General features: G+C 47.4%; 5 protein-coding genes; 2 read left to right on the top strand and 3 right to left on the bottom strand.

The window, feature by feature from the left end:
• Nucleotides 1–654: 654 nt before the first annotated feature.
• GSTUM_00004095001 (uncharacterized protein) lies at nucleotides 655–4,399 on the bottom strand. XM_002835239.2 has 6 exons: nucleotides 3,604–4,399; nucleotides 3,534–3,552; nucleotides 3,015–3,463; nucleotides 2,752–2,897; nucleotides 1,853–2,688; nucleotides 655–1,795 (listed from the first exon to the last, which is right to left on the bottom strand). Exons 3-6 carry the CDS (start codon nucleotides 3,426–3,428, stop codon nucleotides 1,350–1,352), a joined length of 1,842 nt encoding a protein of 613 aa, XP_002835285.1. The 5' UTR covers nucleotides 3,429–3,463; nucleotides 3,534–3,552; nucleotides 3,604–4,399; the 3' UTR covers nucleotides 655–1,349.
• A 1,332-nt stretch (nucleotides 4,400–5,731) lies between these two features.
• GSTUM_00004094001 (uncharacterized protein) lies at nucleotides 5,732–7,578 on the top strand (the record flags this gene model as incomplete). XM_002835238.2 has 3 exons in its annotated part: nucleotides 5,732–6,022; nucleotides 6,089–6,149; nucleotides 6,203–7,578. 3 exons carry the CDS (start codon nucleotides 5,732–5,734, stop codon nucleotides 7,384–7,386), a joined length of 1,536 nt encoding a protein of 511 aa, XP_002835284.1. The 3' UTR covers nucleotides 7,387–7,578.
• A 3,095-nt stretch (nucleotides 7,579–10,673) lies between these two features.
• Nucleotides 10,674–13,223, bottom strand: GSTUM_00004093001 (uncharacterized protein; the record flags this gene model as incomplete). XM_002835237.2 has 3 exons in its annotated part: nucleotides 10,674–12,188; nucleotides 12,236–12,735; nucleotides 12,889–13,223. The coding sequence occupies 3 exons, from the start codon at nucleotides 13,221–13,223 to the stop codon at nucleotides 11,704–11,706; spliced, it is 1,320 nt and encodes a 439-aa protein (XP_002835283.1). The 3' UTR covers nucleotides 10,674–11,703.
• A 2,615-nt stretch (nucleotides 13,224–15,838) lies between these two features.
• On the bottom strand, nucleotides 15,839–18,443 carry GSTUM_00004092001 (uncharacterized protein; the record flags this gene model as incomplete). XM_002835236.2 has 15 exons in its annotated part: nucleotides 18,103–18,443; nucleotides 18,018–18,050; nucleotides 17,922–17,952; nucleotides 17,774–17,856; nucleotides 17,695–17,705; nucleotides 17,665–17,671; nucleotides 17,437–17,525; nucleotides 17,046–17,360; nucleotides 16,951–16,973; nucleotides 16,517–16,675; nucleotides 16,420–16,453; nucleotides 16,298–16,329; nucleotides 16,120–16,228; nucleotides 15,930–16,049; nucleotides 15,839–15,859 (listed from the first exon to the last, which is right to left on the bottom strand). Exons 1-15 carry the CDS (start codon nucleotides 18,113–18,115, stop codon nucleotides 15,839–15,841), a joined length of 1,080 nt encoding a protein of 359 aa, XP_002835282.1. The 5' UTR covers nucleotides 18,116–18,443.
• Nucleotides 18,444–18,519: 76 nt separating this feature from the next.
• Nucleotides 18,520–21,059, top strand: GSTUM_00004091001 (uncharacterized protein). XM_002835235.2 has 7 exons: nucleotides 18,520–18,929; nucleotides 18,998–19,078; nucleotides 19,158–19,458; nucleotides 19,564–20,295; nucleotides 20,352–20,477; nucleotides 20,549–20,639; nucleotides 20,706–21,059. The coding sequence occupies exons 4-7, from the start codon at nucleotides 19,930–19,932 to the stop codon at nucleotides 20,792–20,794; spliced, it is 672 nt and encodes a 223-aa protein (XP_002835281.1). The 5' UTR covers nucleotides 18,520–18,929; nucleotides 18,998–19,078; nucleotides 19,158–19,458; nucleotides 19,564–19,929; the 3' UTR covers nucleotides 20,795–21,059.
• Nucleotides 21,060–23,471: the final 2,412 nt, after the last annotated feature.

Raw genomic sequence — 23,471 nt, 5'->3', positions numbered from 1 at the left:
ACCTGGGATTTCATAGAAACCCCCATTGTGGTTTGCCCCAAACATGTAGTCTAATTCCCCTCCCGGCCATATTCAGCTTTAGTCCCGGAAACCCCTCTCCCGCTTTACCGCACCCTCTCCCGGCCCGCTTGGAGTCGCAGGGGGACGACAATGCCGCGCCACCTTATGCATTGCTATCCTCCTATCGTAGATCACTTCCGCCACTAGCATTTGCTCCCGCTCAGGCTCTTCTCTTTATCTCCTTCCCTCCCCCTCTGTTTTTATTAATTTTTAATAGTTAGTTTACATACTAGTTCCAGACCTTTAGGAAATGGTACTGTATTGAGAGTGTATGGTAATACACTATACTTGTTTTCAGAGCGAAGAATAGGAAGAAAGGAAGAACGCTACGCGGGCTTACGCTGTGAGGTTGGTAGAACATAGTCTACATGGTACACAAATGCTGACTGTACTGTGCAGGTAGGAGCGTGTGTAAAGGGCTTGCACGTGTATCTCGCGCTAGGCTGCCGTAGGTCACGCGGTAGAGAGTATTCGAGGCTTCGGGATATGCACAAGTACCACTTGGATAAGGAATTCGGGGAGAACACCGTATCCTGTGTCGGAGCTTTAATGAGGATGAAATCATGAGGATGAAATCCAAACTTGCACTCACGATCTCATAGTACGGCAATCAATTAAACTAGTTCTGTACACCACAGTAAGCTATACCTCCTTCCAAAAACCATGTACAGTGCGACATTTGCACAACACCTCCCCCTTCACCGCCCCCGGCGTATACCAATATAAGACAAACATCCCCTTCCAACTTCGTCAATTCTTCAAACATGAACATCGTCAGAAATCATAACCCCCGAGTGACCTCCCGTGACCACAAGTTTCCCCTCCAGTATCCCGCTGGAAAGAGTCCGCTACATGCTGCAGGCTGTCGAGTCGGGCCCATATCTTGTGAAGGCATACTGTAGCATTCACCCGCCCTCGGCGCGCTCATGGCCATGCGGCTTCCTTCCGGTAAATCATCTGGCATGCGCGCCATCATAGACAAGATATAAAAGAAAAAGGAAAGAAAAAAGAATACCGCCATGTGCCTTCCCCACGCAATGGGAGAACAGAGAAGAAAGTAGTCTCCCTAGTAGAAAAAGGAAAGGAAGGGGGAAAACAGAGCAAACCATCCCAAACTAAGATAATGTCAAGACTCCGCCCAAGATCTCGGTCCCCCCGTACCACCCTCTCTACGCTTCCCCTCAATCCCGCTATCCCTTTGAAAATCTAAAGTACAAGAGAAAAAATAACAAATACATCAAGTAACAGAAGAGATAGTGGAGTGACAAGGAGAGAATTTACCAGGCAATTCAGCAAATCACGCAACTGCCTCTGCCCCTCCTTCTCCCAATAAATTCATCCCCGCCATCCCACAGAGCTTGTCTTCTCCTTCTACGCCGCCCGAGGGTAGTATCTTCGCTCAACATCATGTGCTCGGCCCATTTGCACTCGAGCCTGTTTGCGCTATCTCGATCGCCTCTGAGAACCCTCTTCATGTGTTCGTCGACCGTCTGCTGCCACCCATAAAAGCACTTCAACTGAATCAATTCCGGTTTAAAGGTACTGAGCGTAGAATCGGCATTGCGGGCGAGGATGTCGCGGACACCAGGCCAGGTTATGCTTGCGCAATCGTAGACTACGAGCCTAAGAGCAACACGAGGGGAGCAAGACCCTGGAACTGGTGGAGAATTGGGAGGTGAGAGGCGATGTCGAACGGCATGTGCTGCCTCGCAGAGCACGAGATCCGACACCCGAGCTATGTGATTCCAAAATTAGCCTCCAACTCTCCACAAAAATAGCCTGGGCGAGTTACTGTTGTCCATTTCCAGATTCCTCAACCCGGGGCATTTACGGATGATCTCGGTCATCCCCTGGTCACCCATATTCTCGCAATAACTGCATTGCAAATGCTCCAGTTTCTTTGCCGCCGGACCCCGGGCCAAAGCCAACAAAGTTGCGTTCGTTAACTCCGAGCACTCCTCCAAGTCCAAATGTGTCAACTTTCCCACGGTGGGAATGAGTGCAGCGAATCCCGAATCGGTCAAGGAAACACAACCTCCCAATTGTAATGCTTCCAAATCGGGTACACTGCCAGCCAGGCTCCGCAATGCCTGGTCCGTCAGGTTGGAACATTTACTGAGATCCAGGTCGACAAGCCTTCTTGGCGGGGCCTTCGGTCTGTTCGTGAAGAGGTCCACTTCGGGGTCCACTCCTTCAACCATGACTGCAATCGCCGCATCATCAATACTCGCGCATGCACCAAGGTGAAGAACTTCGAGCTTGTTGGACTTGAAGATAGTCTGCATTGGGCCAGGTTCATTGAACCTAGTAATTTCGCAGGCCCTCAACTCTCGCAAGTTCCCACACTCTTCAATGATTTTCCTGATACCTCTTGCATCCATGCTAGAACACCAGGATACATTTAGGCTCTCTAATAAGGGGCAAGACTTTGAGATGAGTCTGCATGTACGATTGCTAGCGGTTTTGAGTCCGGAAATATTGAGCTGAGCCAACCGGGGGTTGCGCGAGATGATGGAGTGAACGGTTATTTGTTCAAACTTGCAACCTTCTAGAGATGCCGTGAGAAGGTTCCGACATGCGTTGGCCGCCGCCTCCAGTCTCCAGTCGTTCTGCAATTGGACACACCCTCTGTTCCGAAGTTAGCGCTATACAGGCATCTTGACTTGGGACAGCAGCTAAGGCGGAATTTACCGAAGGTTCAGGTTCCTCACGAAAGGGCCCGAATCTGTAATAATCTTCGAAAGCTGATCCACAGGGATCTTGTTATAATATCCCGTAGCATCCAAGTTACTCCATAGTTGCCCATCGAAACATAATGAATGCCATTTCCTGCTGACCTATATTGCCGACCCACATAATCTGCGCTTAGTCACTTGAACCTCCTGATTTCAAAATAAGGAAAAGGCTGGACAACAGACAAAGCAAACGTCACAAACAAGACAGCGGGTACTAACCGCCGAGCAGCGCACAAGCTCTTTAGGTTCCAAACAGCTGAGTATCTGAACCTGCACCTCCCCGGGAAGGCAATCCCACATATCGGCATGCACAGGTTTCCTCCTTACCGAATTAGGAATCCCAACACACGAGTTCCCGCCTTGGTGCGGCTTATCCAACGTCTCCGCAACCCGGAATCCGAGCGGGCGTTCCGGTGCGGGAGTCATGGGGCGTGTCAGGTAGAGGGAGATACACGAGACGGAACGATCCTTTAAATACTGGTCCCTAACGGGTGACGGTGGCTCCGGATTAAGCTTTGACAGCTGCGGGGAAGATGAATTGCGGGTAATGCGAGCGAGGAATCTCTGGCGACGAGAAGTGCGCGGTGCTTTAGTAAGACGAGTTTCCATAGCTTGGTCATTCACCAGGACCATTTTTAGAGCGGTGGAAGGGGTAGGGACAGTTATAACTAGGCGGGGGGAATATGAGCAAGAGGGGTAAAAGGAAAACCAGATGACAATCCGGAGAGGTGGAGCTACCCTAAGATTTCCTTGAAACCTAAGGACAGCGTCAACATCGGGCGTCTGAGTAGCTAGAAATGTGTCGAACCTTTAGGAACGTCTTGGAGAAGGTTTCCGGAAGGGTTTCGTCGAGATACTTCGACCAAGGCTCGAAAACGGACAACAAACTATAAACAGTGACCTCACAAGAGGCAGAAAATATATATATATATCTAAAAAGAAAGCGCCTCCGTTCGCGGGTTCCAGTATCTATGCAACAAGGTAGGGCAAAGCTATTGGGACGCGGCTCAACCCGAGGGGCAGATTCCTTGTCCCGAAAGATGCAAAGGGGTCTATCGACAAAGACAACAAGAAAGTAGAGGGAGAGAGGTTTAAGAGGACAGGACGAGGGGGAAAATAGGGTAGATAGGGTGGGAGAAGATTGAAAGGGAAAAAATAGGAAGAGCCGGATCTTTCAAAGGGGATGGTTTTGTTTTGTTTAGTGGGCCATATGATGGGACCAAACAAGCGGCATGCAAGTCAGCAGAGCACCGCGTGGTAAATGGGGAGAAAATATGTTTCGAGATTTCTGCCGGTAGCGGGGGGGGGGTCTTAGCAAGCCACAAGAAAGAAAAAGGCTAAGTTATGGTTAGGCCCTGGTGATGTTGGATTTCTGTGAGCACGAGCGAAAGATGTGGTGCCAGTGGTTGGGTTGGTGTTTATGGTGGGGCAAAGAGTGGAACGGACTGGTCCTGTGCCCGTGCCCCCGATTTCCACATCCAGCCAGCCAGCCCAGAGAGATGGATTCCCATTACTCGTGCACCGCCTTCCTGGGCATTTGAGATACAGTAAGTAATTGGGTAAAACACACCTATGGAGCATCTGGCTTCTCCTCCCAATCTTCCTCACAACCCAACCCGTCGAGTAAGCAAGCAGAGCGAGTAATTCTTCCATCATAACTAGGCTTTCTTTTTTTCTTCTTTCTTTCTTACAAGTACTTTCCTTCTCACTTTCCCACCCACTATTCCCGAGTCTTGACCCCACCGACAGAACAGTGAGGGGTTATATATACCACTACAGCGCCTTCGGGCTAGACTCCTCAAGTTCTATTATAAGTTTAACATTCCCCCCGCGTCGAGATTCCCGGCCTAGCGCAAAGGGCAGCTTGTCGATAGGCTAAGAACGGGTGGTCTGGTGAGCAGTGGAAAAGGGGAGAAATAACATCAACCCTCGGTGACTGGGGATAAATGCAGGGTCTGGCTTGGGCGCCAAACCATGATGAGCAGCAGAACACTCGGAGCCTGGGTAAGAGTACCAGTATCGTACTTGTATACAAGTACTGTACTCGTAGAGAGCACGGCACTGTACAGGTACACGGTACTTTGTTCTGCACTTGTACCATACAAGCAAGGACAAGGACAGAACTGTTTTGAGTGAGGGAGTGACATGCGAGAAAAAATGTCGTGACTTCACCGTCAGTAGCTCCCCCCCCTTTTTCTTTCGGCGAGGGGGAAGAATTGCGTGACCCAAAAATGTGATTTTTAGGGAGAATGGATCAAAGGGAGCTTCCTCCTCATTCCTTTTTGGTGGCCCGATTTGGCGGGCCCAAAAAAAGCTGGGACACACCACCACCACCAACCATCATCATCATCATTAAGATCATCATCACTTTTGTGCCCTTCCCTCCTCGTGAGCCTCAACCCTGTCAGCTGCAGTGCTGCATATCCGTTTGAAGGCACGCGCATCCCGCGCACACTCAACAAAATAATAATAAAATTTAATTGGGCAATAATAATTATTATTATTATCATAATACTTGTAATAATAACCATAATAAAAATACGGTACTTGTACATGCACTTATACTAGTACGTACTCAAGCACAATAATCAGTTACCCGTGCTCTCTAGAGTAATATCCTTTTTAGGCTATGATTTACCTATCGGTGTTCACCCGATATGATATTCTGGAAAATACGGATACCTGTATCGCGCTCGAGCACGGTACTGTACTTGTACATCGCGGCGGCCACTTTGCCCAATCCTTTGAAATGTCAATCGTCAATCGTCAATCTCACCAGGAGTTGGTGAACCTCTGACCCAATGTGTGGACGAGAATTTAAACCCTAACCCTCCACTTGTATGTAGTGTTCCATCAGCGTCTTCTGGGCATCTCCGCTCCATTTACCCCCCCCTCCCCCACCACCACCGCCCCTCCAACGAAATGTGTCGAAAACGATGAAACCATTCCGCTCTTCCCCTGTACCTGCTGTCGATAAGTCGGCTATCGCGCTCATTCGCCGCGTTCTCTGCTATCACGCCCCCCCCTTTACACCCCTCGAACAACTCTTGCCAGCCTTGACCTCTTCCCCGGAGGTTGACCTGGAGCTTTACGCCTTTCTTGCTATCATTTTTAGGGACTTCATCTACTCTTGGTATTCTAAAATCACCACCGATAATGCCTTTGCGGATGAGATTATTGCCGTGGTGGCCCATTGTTCGAGGGCTATTGAGGAGCGGGTCCGAGAGGTATTGTGAATCAACCATTTGTCTCTCCTGACTCCAAAGGCTGACGCTGAAGGGAGGGCCTGAAAGGTTGACCTGGAAGCCCTTTTTCTGGATGAAATCCCTTCCTTTATAGAAAATCATGTTCAAGGTGAGCCCTACCTCAATTGCTCTCCGCCTGCTGCACCCTCTAACAAACCGCAGATTATCGTTTAGCTCTCTCGCGTCATAGCACGCCACTATCTCCGCACCTTGCCGTGCGCGAGATATTCCACAATTTTCAGCCTCATCCTGCCCTTTCATCCTCACCGGACAGCGAGAAACTTTACCTGAAGCTTGTATCCTCGGGAATCTTGGCCGTCCTCCTGCCTACCGAGGACCTCGAATCCGATTGCGAGAGATCACTAGTGAGAGAAGTATTATCCGAAATGGTATTATGGAATGTGGTGGACCGGCTCAGCGAGCCCCATATTATTCATGAGATAATCACAAATACCCTGGAGCTTTTGCGTACTCCGATGAACCCTCTCAGTGCTCCAGAACCACCACCGGAAAATGAGAGGAAGCCGCCAGTAACGCACACGCGAAGAAAGAGGAGCTATAGTGAAAAGATACCACCGATACCACTTCCACATGAACCTAACGGCTCAGTAAAAAACAAAATTTTTCAGGCCCCAGAAGTACTTGCACCACCCCCAGCAAACTATAAGCTGATCCGCATACACCCCGTTATGGATACCCTTCTTACTATCGCTTTCAAAGTGCTCTCCCTGCTGCGCACTTATCTCTCCTCCTTTATCACCAACCTACATTCACCTCCGCCCCCTCCCCCTCGGCCCAAGAAGCCTCTTCTCCGCATGTCCCTCTTTCGCTTAATACCTTCTTACCTACATCTCCCCACGCTCCAGCCTTGGACACTCAGTAGCCTCCTATTTCTCACCAAACCTTTCACATCCCGCTCAACCCGTCTTGGCCTCACCCTCGACAACCTTCTATCCTCTTCCTTCCACTCATACATCGAGTCGCCCAAATTACTCGTAAAAATTCTCTGTTCCGCCAGATCAACCTTGTTCCCAGCCTCGCCTGAGCCGGTCCGCCGAACCCACCCAACACCAAAAGAAAAGGCGCGCATAAAATATACAGCAGAGGAGGCGATATGGGAAGCTACCCCTTCATCGATACGAAAGGTTTATTTCGGGACAGACGATAAGGAGGAGGGTCTGCCAGTAGTGGGCGAAATGCTGCTGAAGACGGTGCAGGACAAGGAGGTTAATAAGCATCTATTGTATAACCTGTTGGACTTGACTGTCGGTAAGCTAATACCAGAGTTGACGGAAGAGGGGCCCGCAGAATTGCGGCGGAGTAGGGTGGGCGTTGTAGATCGGTAGTGGTTCTATTGTTCCTCAAATGCACGTGATTATGGATAGGGTAGTTGGCGAGACGTATTGTTATGATAGTGGATTATTCCGGTGTATAGAGAGGGCTGCTGATTGTTTTTCCTACTTGCCTACTTGCCCGAGTGGCTAAAAGGCATACTTTTCGCAATATACATACCCAATCTAATCATATATTATCACTCGCGTTTCAGCCGCAGTCTCCGTTTCCCGAGTGCCCTCCGTGTTGAGTTTACTTACCATACATGTTTGGCGTCATGGTTGTTTTTCAAACAGTGGGCCGTGATTGAGGGGGGTTTAAACGATGGCATGTGATCACAATAATCCACCCCTGAAGGAACCTAAACAAAGGACTAGACTAAATTTAAGCAGTGAGAGCAAAATCACTGTGCGCCAAGCGCAACCAAACGTGGGAGGATTGTCGACCAATGGAGATGCTGGATGAGGACAGACCAGGAAACATATTCCCCCCCACAACTAACAACTCCTGGATAGACACGTGATCCAGAGCGATCATGATCCCCCGTGATCCTACAACAATCCGGAGCCATCCTAGCCTTTAACCTATGCCCAATGCCAACTGGAATCCAGGTACTGCACCATCATAGACTATGCCAAGAACGGAGTGCGAAGGACAAACGGTACCACGTACAGTACCTGATACCTAATGCCTCGGTGGTAATGGGTAGAGGCAAAGCAAAGACTGCAATTATCTTGATATCTCCTAGTCCGGAAAGGCAATTGAAAGTGCTGTTGTGTCCCTGTTAGACTACTCTCTTAAAGATTGCTCATACATGATTAGTCAGGAATGTTGTACCTGAGTGTCTGTGAAAATTAGGGGCTAGCACTTTAAGAGTTGGCACAGCAAGGGATCAGAGGAATTGGGAAAACACTTAGGATTGACCAGGAAAGTTCAAGCATGTATGATATGGTCTCCAAGGTTTTCAAAAAGTGTACCAGGTAGAATTTAGAATGTCATCAATACAATTACTGCTTCTGAATTGCCATGAGATTTGATAAGTAATATGTTACAATAGAGAGATTATAATGAGAACAAACTTTGCATTAAATACTTGGGATTTCCACAAGCTGATCTAGTCAATAAATAAAATAAAAAATTAATTCTATCATGACATTGTATTAAATTTTTTAGAATCACCTGATACTCCTCTTTCAATCTTACTAAAGCCTCCCTCTAAGACTATTATAAATACTCTCTCTGCATGTTTAGCTGTAAAAATTATATTTTCTTCCCAGATTAATAGAAATATACTTTTTATTAACTTCTCATATCCTCTTAAACTACCTCAATAATCATAATACAAATTTCAATTCAATATTAGCATCCTATAGCTGTTTGATACTCTTCTACTAATATACAAAAATCTCACAAAAATCTCCTTCTTTTCTACTTTTCTATTAAAACTATATCATAGGATGTCTCTTCACCTACTACTCCAGTGTATAAATACCTATAGATCAGCTCTATCATGTTTACTTTCCCTCAACCTTATTAAACCTTCTTCAAAACACAAACTAAAAGCTACATCTGCTATACAGTTATTTTACACTACTCTATTATTACTTTTATCAACAATCACAATGCCTTCTAAGCCTGTTAAACCCACTGATGATGTCCAGCTGTGCCTTGCCTGTCAGAGCACCTTTGTTAAGAAGCCAGAAGAACTTTGTGCTTCTTGTAAGTTCTTTTAATTTTTTTTTTTTCAGTTTGATATATTTAATAGAATCATGATTAATTTAAATGCATAGGTGAATTGAGTCCTTACATTCCACCTGCTGGATATGGAGGTAGGGGAAAGAAAAAGAAGGACTAAACTGATGGAGAGAATGTGTGAGGAGAGGGAGGGAGTGTAGAGAGATTGAGAGACTGAGAGGTAGAGGTGCTGGAGGGGGGGGGGAATCTATACAGTAGTCTGAAATGTTTCTGAGAAACATATCCTTCTACTATATATCAACTTATGTTATTAAATCTCCACTCATCAAATTTATTACTTGCCAATCTTGTTAACTCTGGATGGCAGCTTCTACATTATATTATATGAAGGCTCTTTGCATGCATTTAAATCATAAGTACTAACCCTGCCTAGTACAACCCCTTCAAAAGAAACATGTCCCACAATTATGATAGTAATATGATAATAATATGATAGAGCAATCCACCCCTCCTCCCCCCCTACCCTATGATACCTAAATGAAGACCACCGCTCCCCCCATAATACATACCAGCATACCAATCAATCCAATAAATCATGTATCATACAAACTCCCACCCTCAAAAAATTCCCTGTACCATAGCACTCAGCATTGTACAATGCGCACAAGACCGGTATCCGGACGACAAAAAGCATACAGATTCCCAGACAAGGATATCGTGAACAAGTCCCACGCACCCATTACATCACACTTCAAATCCGTAGAAAGTTGTGATATCAAGACAGTTCTCCTTCCCAATCTCCCCACGAACTCACAGAAATTCTGCCCTGAAAAGTAAAGCACTTCCAACACACCACCAAAGACCCGGGATAACCATCAAACTCAACCAGCATAGGAATATCATATTATTGGACTTCTAAGGCAGCGGCACTCATCCATCCCAAAACTCCGCCAATAATAATAAACCGAACCCGAGCAGCAAAAGAAAAAACACATCGGTAACCAACCTTCCCCCCCCCCCACACCCACTCACTATACAGTACGGTATGATATCACGAGCACACCCAACTAGCTCTTCCCTACAAAAATCGTAATCACAACATCTCACTCGCACCCGCACAGCTCGTTCTTCACACCAATCCCATCGTCGGTGATTTCAATTCCACCCAGCACTCACGTATAGCCGGTGATGGCAATGCATCCACATGGGTAGGTGCTGTACTGTGCAGGTGAATAAGGCGAATCACACCGGGGCACCCGTTCAGTACTGTGGTTGTAGAAGGTGGGTAGGTACGTTTGGACCATTTGGGCCATAGCTTTACCATGAAGGAGTATTGCCGTGGGATGATAGACTCGGGGAGTGGAAGCCTATTTCATTGCTCGTTTTCCCCCAAAATTGTGGAAGAGATGGAGAAGAAAAACCAAGTGCAAGTTCGGGTTTTTCTCGTTTTCAGCTGTCTGCACATCTTGTACTTGACCATCCATAAAGTATTCGGATACCTTGGCGCCAACATTCCATGTTTAGGTGCCGGTTGGTATACCTTGGCACCAAAGCATCCGAGTATCATACTTGATGAATGGTCAAGTCACTTGACCGACTGCCGCTACTTTGCTTATTTTCGTTTACTTTTGCTCTTATTTCCCGCTATTTCTGGTATTTCCCGCATTTCCTGCTTTACATCCCTTCTCATTCGCCCTACTAAATTGTTCTGCTATGGGCATATAACGAATAATTGGAAAGATCAGAGCAAGTAGAAAAATATTTTGAAGAAACGTAAAAAAAGTGACTATAATTGTCCTATCCTATCCCACCTTGCCTTGCTCCCCCGCCCGCCCCCCTCCCATCCATCCCTTTGATCCCTCCTCTCGAAGGCAACCCCCCTTCCAGGAGGTCAAATATTGGGGAAGGAAAGAAGCATCTATAACATGTACAAGAATCCGAAGTTGGTAATCCCAAAAAAAAGTAAAAAAGTAAAGAAAACGGAACTAAAAAATTAATAACCAAAAAAGGATATAATAGTAGCCAGCCATTAATCCATGGCAGTAACAGACAGCCTAAACTTTGAGAAATGAGATAAAATGATAAAACACCACGACCACCAGAACCCCTAAAAAATGGATCGGGCTTTGAATCCGGGCCGAAAGAAGATAAATAATTAACAGAGGACGGGCGAGCAGTCCACAGTTAGTAGTAGTAGTAGTCGCAGTGAATGTAGGAAAAGCTGAGTAGAGTCCGATAGGTGTGGAGAGAAAATGAGGGAAATGCGGGAACAGAAGGAAAGGGGTGAGGGACGCTATGATAGGGTTCTCATTAACGCAACATCATGACGCAAGGGGGCTGACGAGGAAAGCAAATGGAAAATGGCCGGGACAAAGGAGATAAAGATAAAAAAAAGATATAAGAAAGAGCAACAAACAACATCCCTCTTCTTTGCTTTCCTCACCTGACTCATGAGGAAAAACAAACGCAATAGGAAATATGTGGGGTATTCCAAATAAAAAAGCAAAAACACAAAAACACCGTGATATGATCCCTAAAAATACCCTTTCCAAATTAAGAAAAGAGGAATGTAGACCAAAGAAAAAACTAACATAAAATAAAAACTTTTTCTCTTCCCTCACTAGTCACCACCCAAATCAAGGCGGTGCGCTCATTTCTTCGTTGGATTCCATATTGTCTAACCCAAGTCTAGCTAGTATCTTTCCTACAACAAGATAATCATCGTGTTCGACATATCCCACTGGTTGCTGTCTGAGATAGGTCATAACCACCTCAAGTGCGCGGCACGCATCTTCCTTGGTGGGTGATTGCGATGTCTGTGCTGTCAGGGTCCCATGAGACGAAGACGGGGTATGGTTCGGCGATGCCAATGGGTTGGGCACGTCAGGGGCAGGGGATGCGAGTGCCGGCGGGGGTACCACAGTCTGGTTTAACATCTTAGGGGTCAACGGCTCTGACGATGGTGGTGGGGATATGTAGGTCGGGTCAACAGATAGGGTGGGAAATGTCTGTGATCTTGGGCGCTGTTGCAGGTGCGGCATCCGTGCCTGCAGAGGGTCGACCCGCTGATCTGGCGAGAAGAATGGGGAGGTCGGAGAAGCTGGGCCTGCGTAATTAGAAACTGCGATGTTAGTTGGATACCCACTATGGACGCAAAGCAGAACAAACCCGAGACTTGTTGTTTATTGAACCCCCCAAACTCCATAAATGATTCCGGCGAATCTGTACCATTATGACTGCTATCCTGGCTCTTGGATTCTTGCATCATAGGCGACCCTAATACTGGTGTTGAATCCGTTCTAGAGTGGCCTGGCTTTGGTGACATCAACCCTCCGCTCGCCATCCTAGCCACACCAGTCACATCGCTTTCCGATCTTCCTCGCCCATTCGAGTGAAGGTTGTTCTTCTGCTTGAACTTCTCCAACCAACCCTGGCCATTTGCCTTGAACTGACTGTCCGATATCCCTACGCTGGTCGCGAAAAATTTGGCTTTTTCTCGAATCATCATATCGGTCAAGGCAACCCCCTGCTTCCGCGTGTTCTTCGCCCAAACGGCCAATGCGCGCTCAATGTCCGGGAATTTCCCCTTTGAGCGTTTCACTGGTGACCTACTCCCATCATCGGGAAAAAGATACTTTTCCTTCTGCCGAAGAACTTTGGAAACGGTACTGTGACAAAAAAAAAATTAGCTTCAATCCTCAAGCATGTATTTCGCGTTTTGCTGCTTACCTTCTCTCGACACCAAACATTGCTGTAAACAAAATAGAGAAAAAAGCAAAAAAAGTCAGCCCACCAATCACGAAAAACAAATCAAAATAAACCCCTTATGGGCGAAAGGAGAAGATATCGCCACCATACCTCCAATTTCTGTTTGCTTCACGTTTGGATTCTCCTCGTGAAAAATGCACATTCTCCTCCTATCAGCATCTGTCAAAGTCCTCCTCGGGCTAGAGGTGGACTGAGTCGAATGGCTGGCCTGGGTCACGGTCAATGCTCCCAATGTCGGCTGGTTTGGAGCAGCAATTGCTGGAGGCGGAATGAATTGAGGGTGTGGAGAAGCGACCCCAGACGGCTGTGGAGGAATCATCGTCTGGCCCCAATGCGGGAGACCGAGATAGTTGGGAGCTATCGGTACTGGCTGCTGGTGTTGCTGCATCCTAAACTGCTGCTGGTGGTGGTCTTGGGGTGCGAACCCGGGTGATTCGACGAGACCGTAGGTAGAAAAGTCATGGTGAGGGTGCCCACCGTTCTGTGCATGATGCTGCGTCTGTTGGTGGTAGTGGTGATGGTGTTGTTGCTGTTGCTGGTGGTGTAAAGTCCCAATCTCAACCCATTGCTGGTTGACAAAGTCGTCATGCGGGTTATGCACGTCTTCCATTGCATATGAGAAGAGCTGCGTACGAACCAGCAGACAGGCTGACGAACAGGACAGACGGCAAGCAGCCAGACAGGCGTGTGGACGATACAAGAACAGACAGCAGGCAACGGGGAGTTTTGGAATCGGAGGGAAGCGGGCGGAGGAATATGGAGATCCCGTGCCCAGCTAAACCTAACAGTCAGGATTGCACTAGTAGTAGTAGTAGTAGTAGTAGACCGGCGGAATAGAGCACCTGCCTTGAATTGGTGGCGTGGCTGTGGAGGCGGTTAGTAATGTTATTATGATTATAACTCTCACTCTCGGTTTTCCTGCCCCGATTTTTTTTTTTTTTTTTTGTTTCTTGGGATCCCCTTTGCCTTCAAACCTCTCTCCTGCCTCGTGCTTTGCGATTGGGAGAGATTTGTTTTTTGTTCGCCCCGAGAAACCCTCCACTCCGAAAATAAAGTGCGCGTGCGCGGTGTAAGGAACGGGGATAATCTCAGGACGCTCCCTCTTTAGTCCTACCCAGGCAACCTTGACATGCAACCAACCGTAGTCATGCAATTAAGCCTCAGGAACACACCTCTCTCACTCTAGTCCCCTGACCAGCGGTAGAAAGAGAGAAAAAGTAGCACCGTACCGTACCGCACGCGAAATCTACTCTCGAAAAATCCCCCGGAAACTCGCGGAGGAATTGAGGAAGAGGATAGTGATGGGGAAGGTGCAAAGGAGAAAGAGGATACCTAGATTGTGCGATACCGGTAATGACAAAAAACTAATGGAACGGCAATGAATTTCGAAGGAATAGAAGGAAATGGGGCAGACCAGGATAAGAGACAAGGGTGGTGAGAGGCAGGGAAACTCACGGACAAACAATCTTTTTGCTACTCTCAAGCACCGTTTCTTTTTTTTCTCAAGCTCCTTCCCAAGGCCGATTTCTTCCTAATTCAAGTCGAAATAAATCTTTGCGGGTTTGGATCTGTTGAACGGCTTTTTCCCCTACAGACAGGAGAGAACACTCATTCTGGGGCGTTTCACTGATTGTGGAGAGAACTCAGGCCACGGCGGCCATGGCCGGCGTGAGACAAAAAAGAAACGAGGAAGAATCGATGATGGCACAACCCCGGGGATCGCGGAACCACTAGAATCGGCCGGGATGCTTTGGAACAGGGTAGCGGAATAGCACAGCACAAACCCGCAAAAACGAAGGGGAAGGGAAAAAAAGGGGAGAAAGAAATGAGAGAAACAGATCGGAAGGAAAAAAAGATATTATTCTTAGAGAGAAGTTGAAAAAGATCACCAGCTCTCCCCTGGAAAGTTAATTCTGGTGCAGTGGTCGGTCGGAGCTTCTTTTTATCTAAAGAGCTCTATTTTTCTTTCTTTTGCGAAAATTGTTTTTCTGTGTTATTATTATACGAAGCAGTCCTCCAACTCATGTGTTAATTGACCCTATTTTTTAATACCTTTTTATCGCGACAAGGGGAAGCAGGGTCAGAATTATAAAAGGGGTGAATGACGATATCTCAGGGTGCCCCAGAATAAGCGCCATCGTCTACCGTTTGTGGATAATACTCGTACTGTACAGTACACCCCAATGAGCGGCAGACGAAGAAGAAAAATTTTCCTACGACGACCTCTATTCCCTCCATCCACTCTAGAAGGCTAAGGGGAATCTTCTTATTCTTTTTTTGCCGCTTGCACGGTCCATCAATAGCCCACCTCGTGCCGTACCGGTACCGTATTGTAGGAAAGTCTGTAAATTGCAGCCTCAGATTTTGCAGTTCCAACAATACCACTTCCGACACGAGCTCGGGAGCCTCTCCCCCTGATAAAGAAAGGCTGGAAGGAGTTCGGGCGAGGGGAGACTATATGCTCAAATCCTCTAACCTCTTATTGTCAACCATTTTCATACTCGCATACCGTGGTTTGCCCAGGCTCTACCCCGGAACAGATAGTACTCGAGTAAACTATCACGGTAAAATATGACAAACAGTCTGCCTTCAAATAATCGCAATGAACACATGACACGGTGATCGAGATTATAATTCTCAGCCCGGGTGGTTTGCTTTGTTATTCACCAAATCGATAGGATGAATGTGAAGGAAAAAGGGGAAAAGATATAACAAATCATATTTTTCGGCCCTCTCTTCGCTGAGGTACAAGTACCAAGAAGTCAAAATCTCAAGAGAACCTGTCTTTTCTGGGTGTGGTGGGAAAAGGATACTATTGCTTTTTGACTGACGAAAAATCAACCAAGACAGTGCTAGCTTTTGAGCCACTGTGACGGATCATTTGCCGGTTCGCAATCTTACGTCCTTCCTCATCTATGCGCGGACTCCGAAAAAGTAACCGAAACAGGTGAGGTACAAGTACTAACCCGAGCACGTTCCAGCTTCTCCTTAGCGGGAGCGAATTTACTTCTTAACAATGGTAACCTAATAAAAGGGAGGGCGGAATCAGTGGATCTGAGAACAGAAGGGCTCTGCAAGCACGATAACCACCTACCACATCCTCATCCTCCAGAACGTGTGAAAGTCCAACCCTCTGTGGCTGATGTTTCACACTACTGCCGTAGACAATCGCAATTTTGAAAGAATCGATAATGCTTTTGTGAATTGCTTTACACTGTAAAAACCCGTCAATCTGGCGCCCATCCATCCAACAACTGGGGTAACTATATGAAGGGGGAACCAACAAAGTCTTCGACGGCACAGGCGTTAGATCTTAAAACAACAGGTTGTGTGTAGTCAGGTGTTTGGCCTTTGGGCTTTGTGTAGACTCTTCGTAAGTCAAGCTTTTCCCACCTATATGTCTTTTAGTAAGTTGGTTGTTCCTACACCACGTGGGGCGCGCGCTTCGAATTTGTTCCTCACATTAATTCTAGAAGCTCATCGACATTCCAGCCCTGCGGTTCGACAGCGTCAGCTATAAACTATGCATACAGTCGGGAACGATATTTAAGAGAGGGGCGCGGGTGTGTTAGTATGCAACTAACCCTTTCCGATGATATTGGCGCAGAATTGGGAATTCTAGTAAGCGAGCGCTAAGTAAGACACAAAGCCTTCCATGCATCGAACCTCTCATCCGCTTACCGATAAAGTAAATCAAGCTCCTCAATTGATATAGCATCAATTTTGTTGAGGGCGTAGATTACTGGAATATATCTTCGACTCTTCTCTTCGATAACATCGATTAGATCATCGACAGTCGCATCGCACCTGAAAGCGATATCTGCAGAACTTATTTTGTATCTGGAAAGGGTTAGCCACATTTCCCCCATAAACCCGACTGCAAAAATCTCAGGTAACGCATGGTAGGAGGGAATTCGCCCCGTAGCCCACAAAATTCTGGTACGGCGACGCGTAGTTGAACCGGAATCTCTTGATATTATAGGGTTCGCACTGGCTTAAATCGTAACACCATCGATTCGGGTAATAATACCGCGATGATATAGGTCCAAAAGGGGACCACAAGTGCTTTTTTTCCTTTTTCCTCATTTTTCGCAATAACGGGTTCAGGGACTTACTCTGTTGTAACCGCTCTTATTTCCTAATAGTTCACATGTATTTATTAAGTGTTTTTTATATAAAGTGGAGTAAAAATAAGAAAAGACTAACTTACCTCAGCGTCAAGATGAGTAAGTGGCACGGTGCTAGTGACACTAATGCCTCCCTTATCCTTCTTCCTAAAAACAATGTTTGGTGGCTGCTTGTTAATCCTGATACCGAACCCCTCCAGCTCTTGCTCGATGATCTTCTTATCGGTTAACGGTTTGTTGACATCCAGCACAATGAATATAAGGTTGCATTGCTTCGCTACCGCAATCACTTGACGACCTCGACCCTTTCCATCCTTTGCACCCTGAATAATTCCGGGGAGATCCAACATCTGAATTTTGGCGCCATTATACATGACACAGCCGGGAACAGTCGTAAGCTAAGTTGCTGTCAGCGGGACACAGAGAACTGGCCTCCCGAGGGGAGAAGGCAGAGCGGGGTGGACATTAACGTACGGTCGTGAATTCGTAGGCCGCTGCCTCAGAGTGGGTGCCCGTGAGCAGATTTAAGAGAGTACTCTTACCGACTGAAGGAAACCCTACAGCTTAATGAGCACTTCACCCTATGGAATACCTATAGCCAAGAGCCTAAGTATATACCAATAAACCCCCTAGGAATTATTCGTAAGCAAACATTCGAGGTTCAAACACACAGGGATGGGAGATGCGAGCTTTAAGCAGCACATACACACTGGCCACACCAGTCCTTGCGACGTCGAAGCCAACTAGAAAAGCACAGCATAATTACTAAGTGAACTCCAGGGAAATAGTGGTTAAATAGTGGCCAACTCACTCCCAGCACCCCCTCCAGAGGAGGAGGGAGTCACGAGTTCTCTTCGTAGTTTGGCGAGTTTTGCTTTCAATTGGCCCAGGTGGCTATGACATCGTGAGGTTAGCCCAACCCGTAACCAGTCGGGTAGCAATAGATGGGGGACACTCACAAAGACGTTGCCTTATTCTTTTGGGTTTTGGCTGAAAATCAGTCAATAAAACACTCCCCCCTTCCCACACTCGGGTCGCGGTGCTGGTGAACTTACCCATCTCATCTTCGATGGCCTTGATTTTCTCCACTAATCGGCTATTAGATCCTCGCCTGCCCCCAGACAGGATAGCAACCCTTACCAGTAGTACTCATTTTTCTGTTATCGCTATTTCGTCGGGCGTTGAAGTAGGTACAGAGCGGAGAGTGGTGTGGATGTCTTGGGAGACGTGTGAGAAAAAAAGATTCAGAGTGTGGCAAGCTGGACACGCGGGGAAGATGTTGATTCTGCCCCACCAATGGATTGTTGGGGCAACGACAAACGAAACTTAACAACGGAAAATGTAATTTCCCTGCTGGTAAAAGGCCCAGCACGATTCCATGCAATAGGATTGCTTATTCCTGTCCTACGGGCATTTACTTTTTATATTTCAATGTCCTCCCGGCAAACATCGGCCTTGGCCACTGTAGATGTAAAGACATGGTTGAGCCGCGTAGTTATCAGAGACGGCACCATATCCTAACACACCGTCGACCCAGCACCAGAGCACCCAGAGCACCGGCGACCCAGCGGCTTCTCAGCAGGGGGTTGGGGGGCTTCCGCCTTCAAGCTCAGAGGTCGGTCGAAGTCGCCGAGCACATGGCAATTCCTGAAGGCGTAACCCGCTGTTTTTTTTTTTTAGGGCAAGTTAAACCCCCCTCAACAACAATACGGCACTCGAGTACCAGTACCGGTATTGGATGCCATGCGCTCCACGCGCCGGATCCAAGCAAAGTGTGCTGTCAACGGTCACGGGACTCGTCCCCTGACCTGTCTTCACCATTGAACTGCCGTAGGCAAGAAAAGATGATGGATAGGATAGGGTAAACGCCCTCGATAACCGTCCGTGTCGTACAGTGATGCGCGAGTTACGTGCCATACCAGTGCCGGCAGGGGAGGGCTAGAGGCAAAACACAGGCTTGCAGTGGAGTTAAGATCCAAGCTGAGCTCCTCTGTGGAATTTGTGGATGAATGCGACTGACCATGCCAGGGATCAGGATCGGGATTGTGTGTGAAGGTTTCTTGGTTTTAACTCTTGACTTCTGCCTTTATGGTGCCGGGAAGGGTATGCATTGGCGGTAATATTTAGTCCTTTTGGTTGTCGCTCCCGTGTCGATGGGCCGCCGCTTACATCGTTTGTTGGTTTGGTTGGTTGAGATGGATGGCTACCAGTTACCGTAGGTTCATATCAAACTGCGCGATACAATCCAGTACACATACCGGTACCATACATAAATACCATACCTTACAGCTTCCTGCTGTCTCTGCTGCTGCTTCCGCCGCCGCCGCTCCTACAGTATACACACGGAATTCGTCGATGTCTCTTAGCTCAATTACTGGTGCTTATATTTGCTCGGTCCTGGTAAATTTATTGGAACATCTTTTTTTCTTGCGTGGGACCAGTCCCCCCCATGGGCGATAATTTATACCTTCTAGACAGCACAAATTTGGATCCACAGTATGTACACCTTCTCTTCACCTGCCCGCCAAAGCTATCTCCACGGTTATCGTGCATTGAGACAACTCAATAAGTTAAGCAAATCCAAATTGACCACACATACAGACGCATAAACCTCGAATTTATCTACCGCTTATCGTCGCTCCATATGATACTCGAAAAGTAGTCACCTCCTCCCGGGCGTTGTCGTTGCTGTGAATAGAATTTCCCGACCTTAGTTTTGCACCCTCGAGCCCTACGTTCACCTCTCTACGACAACCGTCCACCTATCCACTCACCCACACCACTGCTACCACCCGACCACCCACACCCCTCCACCCAAGCCCTCCATTTATACTGCTCCCACTTCCACCCTCTCAATCCTCTTTCGTCCTTAATCAACTCCCTCTCTCGATTCCCGGTTTCCAACCAAGAGCCCTTCCGGTCGCAGCTTACTTCCTCCCTACATCTTAATTCATCCCTATCATCAAAATGGTTGTCCCGGATGCCTCCCTTGAGACTCTTGAGGAAGCCTCTATTGATAAGTGCACCTGTTCCGGGGTTTGCAAACGCAAAACAGACTTCGACAACCTTGTGGAAAAAATCTGTTTGGCCCTAGGACCCTCTTCTGGCATTGATAGCGACGAGGCCAATTGCGAGCACTTGATCAATCTCATGCGCCGTTATGCTTCTAAGGAGTCGGAATGGTCAAAGTACGCATTTGTCGATACTACTAGAAACTATACTAGAAATTTCGTGGACCATGGCAATGGAAAGGCCAATCTACTCGTCCTTGTCTGGAATCCCGGCAAGGGATCATTGATCCACGATCATGCAGACTCTCACTGTATTATGAAGGTTAGTGTTTGGAGCCAGCTTGTTGGTCAACTTAGTTTTTAACACAAGTCCTACAGATTTTGAAGGGTTCATTGGTGGAAACTTTGTTTGATATGCCCGCACCCGATGACGAAGCTAGGCCTTTGAAGCACAAGAGTTTCACCATCTACGGGGAGAACGAAGTGACCTATATTAGCAATAAAGTTAGAGCCTTTCTTTTGTCCCATTACTCACCCCACTAAGCCCGGGAAATTTATTAACCTAAAACCTTTAGATTGGTCTTCACAAGATTTCCAATGACGACCCTAATGAAATTGCTGTTTCTCTCCACCTTTATACTCCCCCGTGGCGTGAGGGCGAGAAGAGTAAGCTAACCTCCACCCACTTAATCTCCAATAACTAAGAGGTCCCTGCTTAACAATATTACCTAGCCGGTTGTTACTGTTTTGCTCCAACAACTGGAAAAAAGACACTCGTCAATATGAGCAACTATTACTCGGTACACGGGAAGAGGAATTAGAATCTTCCTTTCAATGTTGTTTTCAGGTTTGGGAATGTCCTTTTCCTTTTCTTTTCTTTTCTTCTCGAGGAGGTCCGGATATTGCCCTGTTCAGGACAATCTTTACCTGTATCTACTATTCTTCTTTTCCGGTTTTAGTTTTCATTTGATAAAGGTGTTTTCTTACTCAGCTCTCGCCCCTATTTTTACATTTCCAAGTCTTTAGTTAAGGCACGGTGTCAGACCTATGATTGGTTGATGCTCTGGTCACTAGCTTGACCAATTCTTCATTGATAAAGAAAAGTGTGGTTGCCGTGCATTGGTTGCGGTGTGAACTTGGGTTGGGTGAATGCACATTTCCTTAGTCAACGGCTTATCATAGCTGAATTTCACGGGATTCTATTTGCATGTTGCACGGCATATCACTCATGTTTGTTGTTGGTCGGGTTTGTAGAGTATTTTAACCGGAAGATCGAACAATGCTATGATAGTACTTTGAATTTGCAGTTCCTTGTAACGCGGATCCCGGTGAGATTTCAAAAGCACATTTCGGATCAGGACAACAGGCGATATGCAATCTGATTCAACACACCATTGACATCTAGCAAGAAATCTATCATTTCGCCAAATCACAAGTACAGTAACACGACATGGAAACGCAGTACATTACTTGTATATGGTACAGTGCAAGTACATAAGAGAGAGCCAATATTAATTCAACAAGGAAGAGTTAAGGAAAAAGCCCCAGCCAATTCCGTCCCCTCTCCCTCGATAGGGGCCGCCTCACCGTCCTCCTCGGACCTATGGTCTACCTGCTTTTCCTCCCCGTCTCCCTCCCCGTCTTCGGGCAGATATTCGCTCGTCACTTCCTCCTCCTCCTCCCATTCCATCGCTGTATCGCCTTCGGACTTCCACCCCCTATTGGGTTCCAAGTCGTTGGCATTGGTCTGACCATAGTGCCCACACCCAAACCTATTCAACTCCAACTGGCTCACCCCGCAGCGCGCCCAGGTCATATACCTCTCGGCAGGGGTATGCATCGCCGTCCACAAGAACATGATGCACCTCTCTATTGTAGCACGGATGACGATGCACTGGATGTAGGTGGTGTAACAGATGAGGTCGAGCGAGCCAGACCTGCTCAGGGACCTTGTCCCCTGCCAGTACTGTCCAAGAGGCAATACCGCGCCCATCCGCCCCTCCTGAAAGAAGGCCAGCACCCTACCAACGTCGTAGCAATTATCCAAGTGCACGATACACGCGTATCTAAACTCCGGCGATCCGTCCTCAGAAGCGTGCTCCAGGAAAGGGCTCTTAAGCGTGAAAGCGCCCAACTCCAGCATTCTCCCACCAAACAGCGCTAGCCCCATGAATATCCGGCGCAATTGACGGAGCGTACAGAGTCTGACGCTTGTAGCTTCGACACCAATGCGGACGTTGATCTCGTTGTAGTTCTCCAGATTGTCAGCCTCCGGGAAGGCCCTTTTTATCGCGCCCTCGACGAGGTTCAGGGTGCGGCAGGGTCGGGTCTCCAGTAGGAGGGGGATCACAACCACGAATGAGGCCGCGATTCCGTGCGCAGCTGACATGTTGTACATTACGAAGCTTTCTTGGGAGCGGTGATCGCAGCTTGCGTAGTACTTTTCGCAGTGCCGGTGAGGACCCGGGAGGAAGTACTTTCGTCCTATGTTCTCTGGTCGGGGCTTCAGACAGAAGTGGCTGGGTGGTTCGCGTCTCTTTGCCCAGGGCGCTGGGAGCAGGCGGTCGAAGCCTATTTCAATCTGGAGGTAGATGTACCCATCCTCCCGGATGTTTTGGGGTGGTGGATTTGGGGTTGGTGGAGATGGCGGGGGAGGAGTAGGATGAGGGGGAGGTGCAGATGTGGAAGGAGAACTAGGAGGTGGGGGCAGTGGTACGGGTGGGGAAGGATTGGTGACCGATCCATTGCGCCCACGCTGTCGGCGCCCTTTGGGTGGGATATGTGGTACAGGTGGTGGGGTTTTTGCGGACATATTTTGACCAGCGTAGAAGTCGAGGTGTATGCTAACTCGCAATCGGAGCTCGAGAATGGGTAAAATATGCAGGCTGTGCACGTTAAGAGAGACTGGAGTGATGAAAATAATTATATATTGGAGGATTGAACATTCTCCTAGGGAAGGGTAGTAGCTTCCTTTTTTTTTTTTGTAAGTGAGTGGTGGGTGGGCCGTTAGCAGGGGGAATGCATGGACTTAGGAGGTAGTGAGGATGACTGCAATGTTAAGGGAAAACCGGGGGTGACGTAGAAGTTCCAATGATACTAGGAGCATGTAAGGGCTTGGTGTAGTTGGTGAGTCTGGGGGATCTTGGGTGAGTGGGTTATGGGTACAGGCCTTGTACTTAAGCTTGATATCGAAGGTTAGGAAAACTCCAATAGGTGAGTGATCCTGCGAGGTGGGAAAATTATGAAGGCCGCGCGAAAAAGTAGCACTTGGTCAGAAGCTATACGGTAGTGGTGACGAGGATACCAATATCATATTTTTTTTTTATTTTTTTATTTTTTTTAAGATATCTAGCTTGTGGAACGCGTATGGAACGGGGTAGTTCTATTATATTACGGATAAGTCTTCAAGGTAGGTGACAGTCTGTGTTTACTGGGAATAGTCTCTAAGAACTAATCTATACCTAATTCAACGCCCTCAAGCGTACTGTATGGCCATGT

This window comes from Tuber melanosporum (genome assembly GCF_000151645.1).
Source record: "Tuber melanosporum whole genome shotgun sequence assembly, scaffold_1, strain Mel28".
NCBI classification, from domain to species: domain Eukaryota; kingdom Fungi; phylum Ascomycota; class Pezizomycetes; order Pezizales; family Tuberaceae; genus Tuber; species Tuber melanosporum.
The sequence above is the reverse complement of the archived record's forward strand: the minus strand, read 5'-3'. Positions and strand labels throughout refer to the sequence as shown.

Bases quoted from the DNA above. Each gene is read 5' to 3' on its own strand.
- GSTUM_00004091001 (XM_002835235.2), top strand. From the start codon at position 19,930: ATGGTTGTCCCGGATGCCTCCCTTGAGACTCTTGAGGAAGCCTCTATT. The intron at 20,296-20,351 runs GTTAGTGTTTGG...CAAGTCCTACAG, and splicing joins ACTCTCACTGTATTATGAAG to ATTTTGAAGGGTTCATTGGT. The intron at 20,478-20,548 runs GTTAGAGCCTTT...TAAAACCTTTAG, and splicing joins TGACCTATATTAGCAATAAA to ATTGGTCTTCACAAGATTTC.
- GSTUM_00004095001 (XM_002835239.2), bottom strand. From the start codon at position 3,428: ATGGTCCTGGTGAATGACCAAGCTATGGAAACTCGTCTTACTAAAGCA. The intron at 2,898-3,014 runs GTTAGTACCCGC...TCGGCAATATAG, and splicing joins AGCTTGTGCGCTGCTCGGCG to GTCAGCAGGAAATGGCATTC. The intron at 2,689-2,751 runs GTAAATTCCGCC...ACTTCGGAACAG, and splicing joins GTGAGGAACCTGAACCTTCG to AGGGTGTGTCCAATTGCAGA.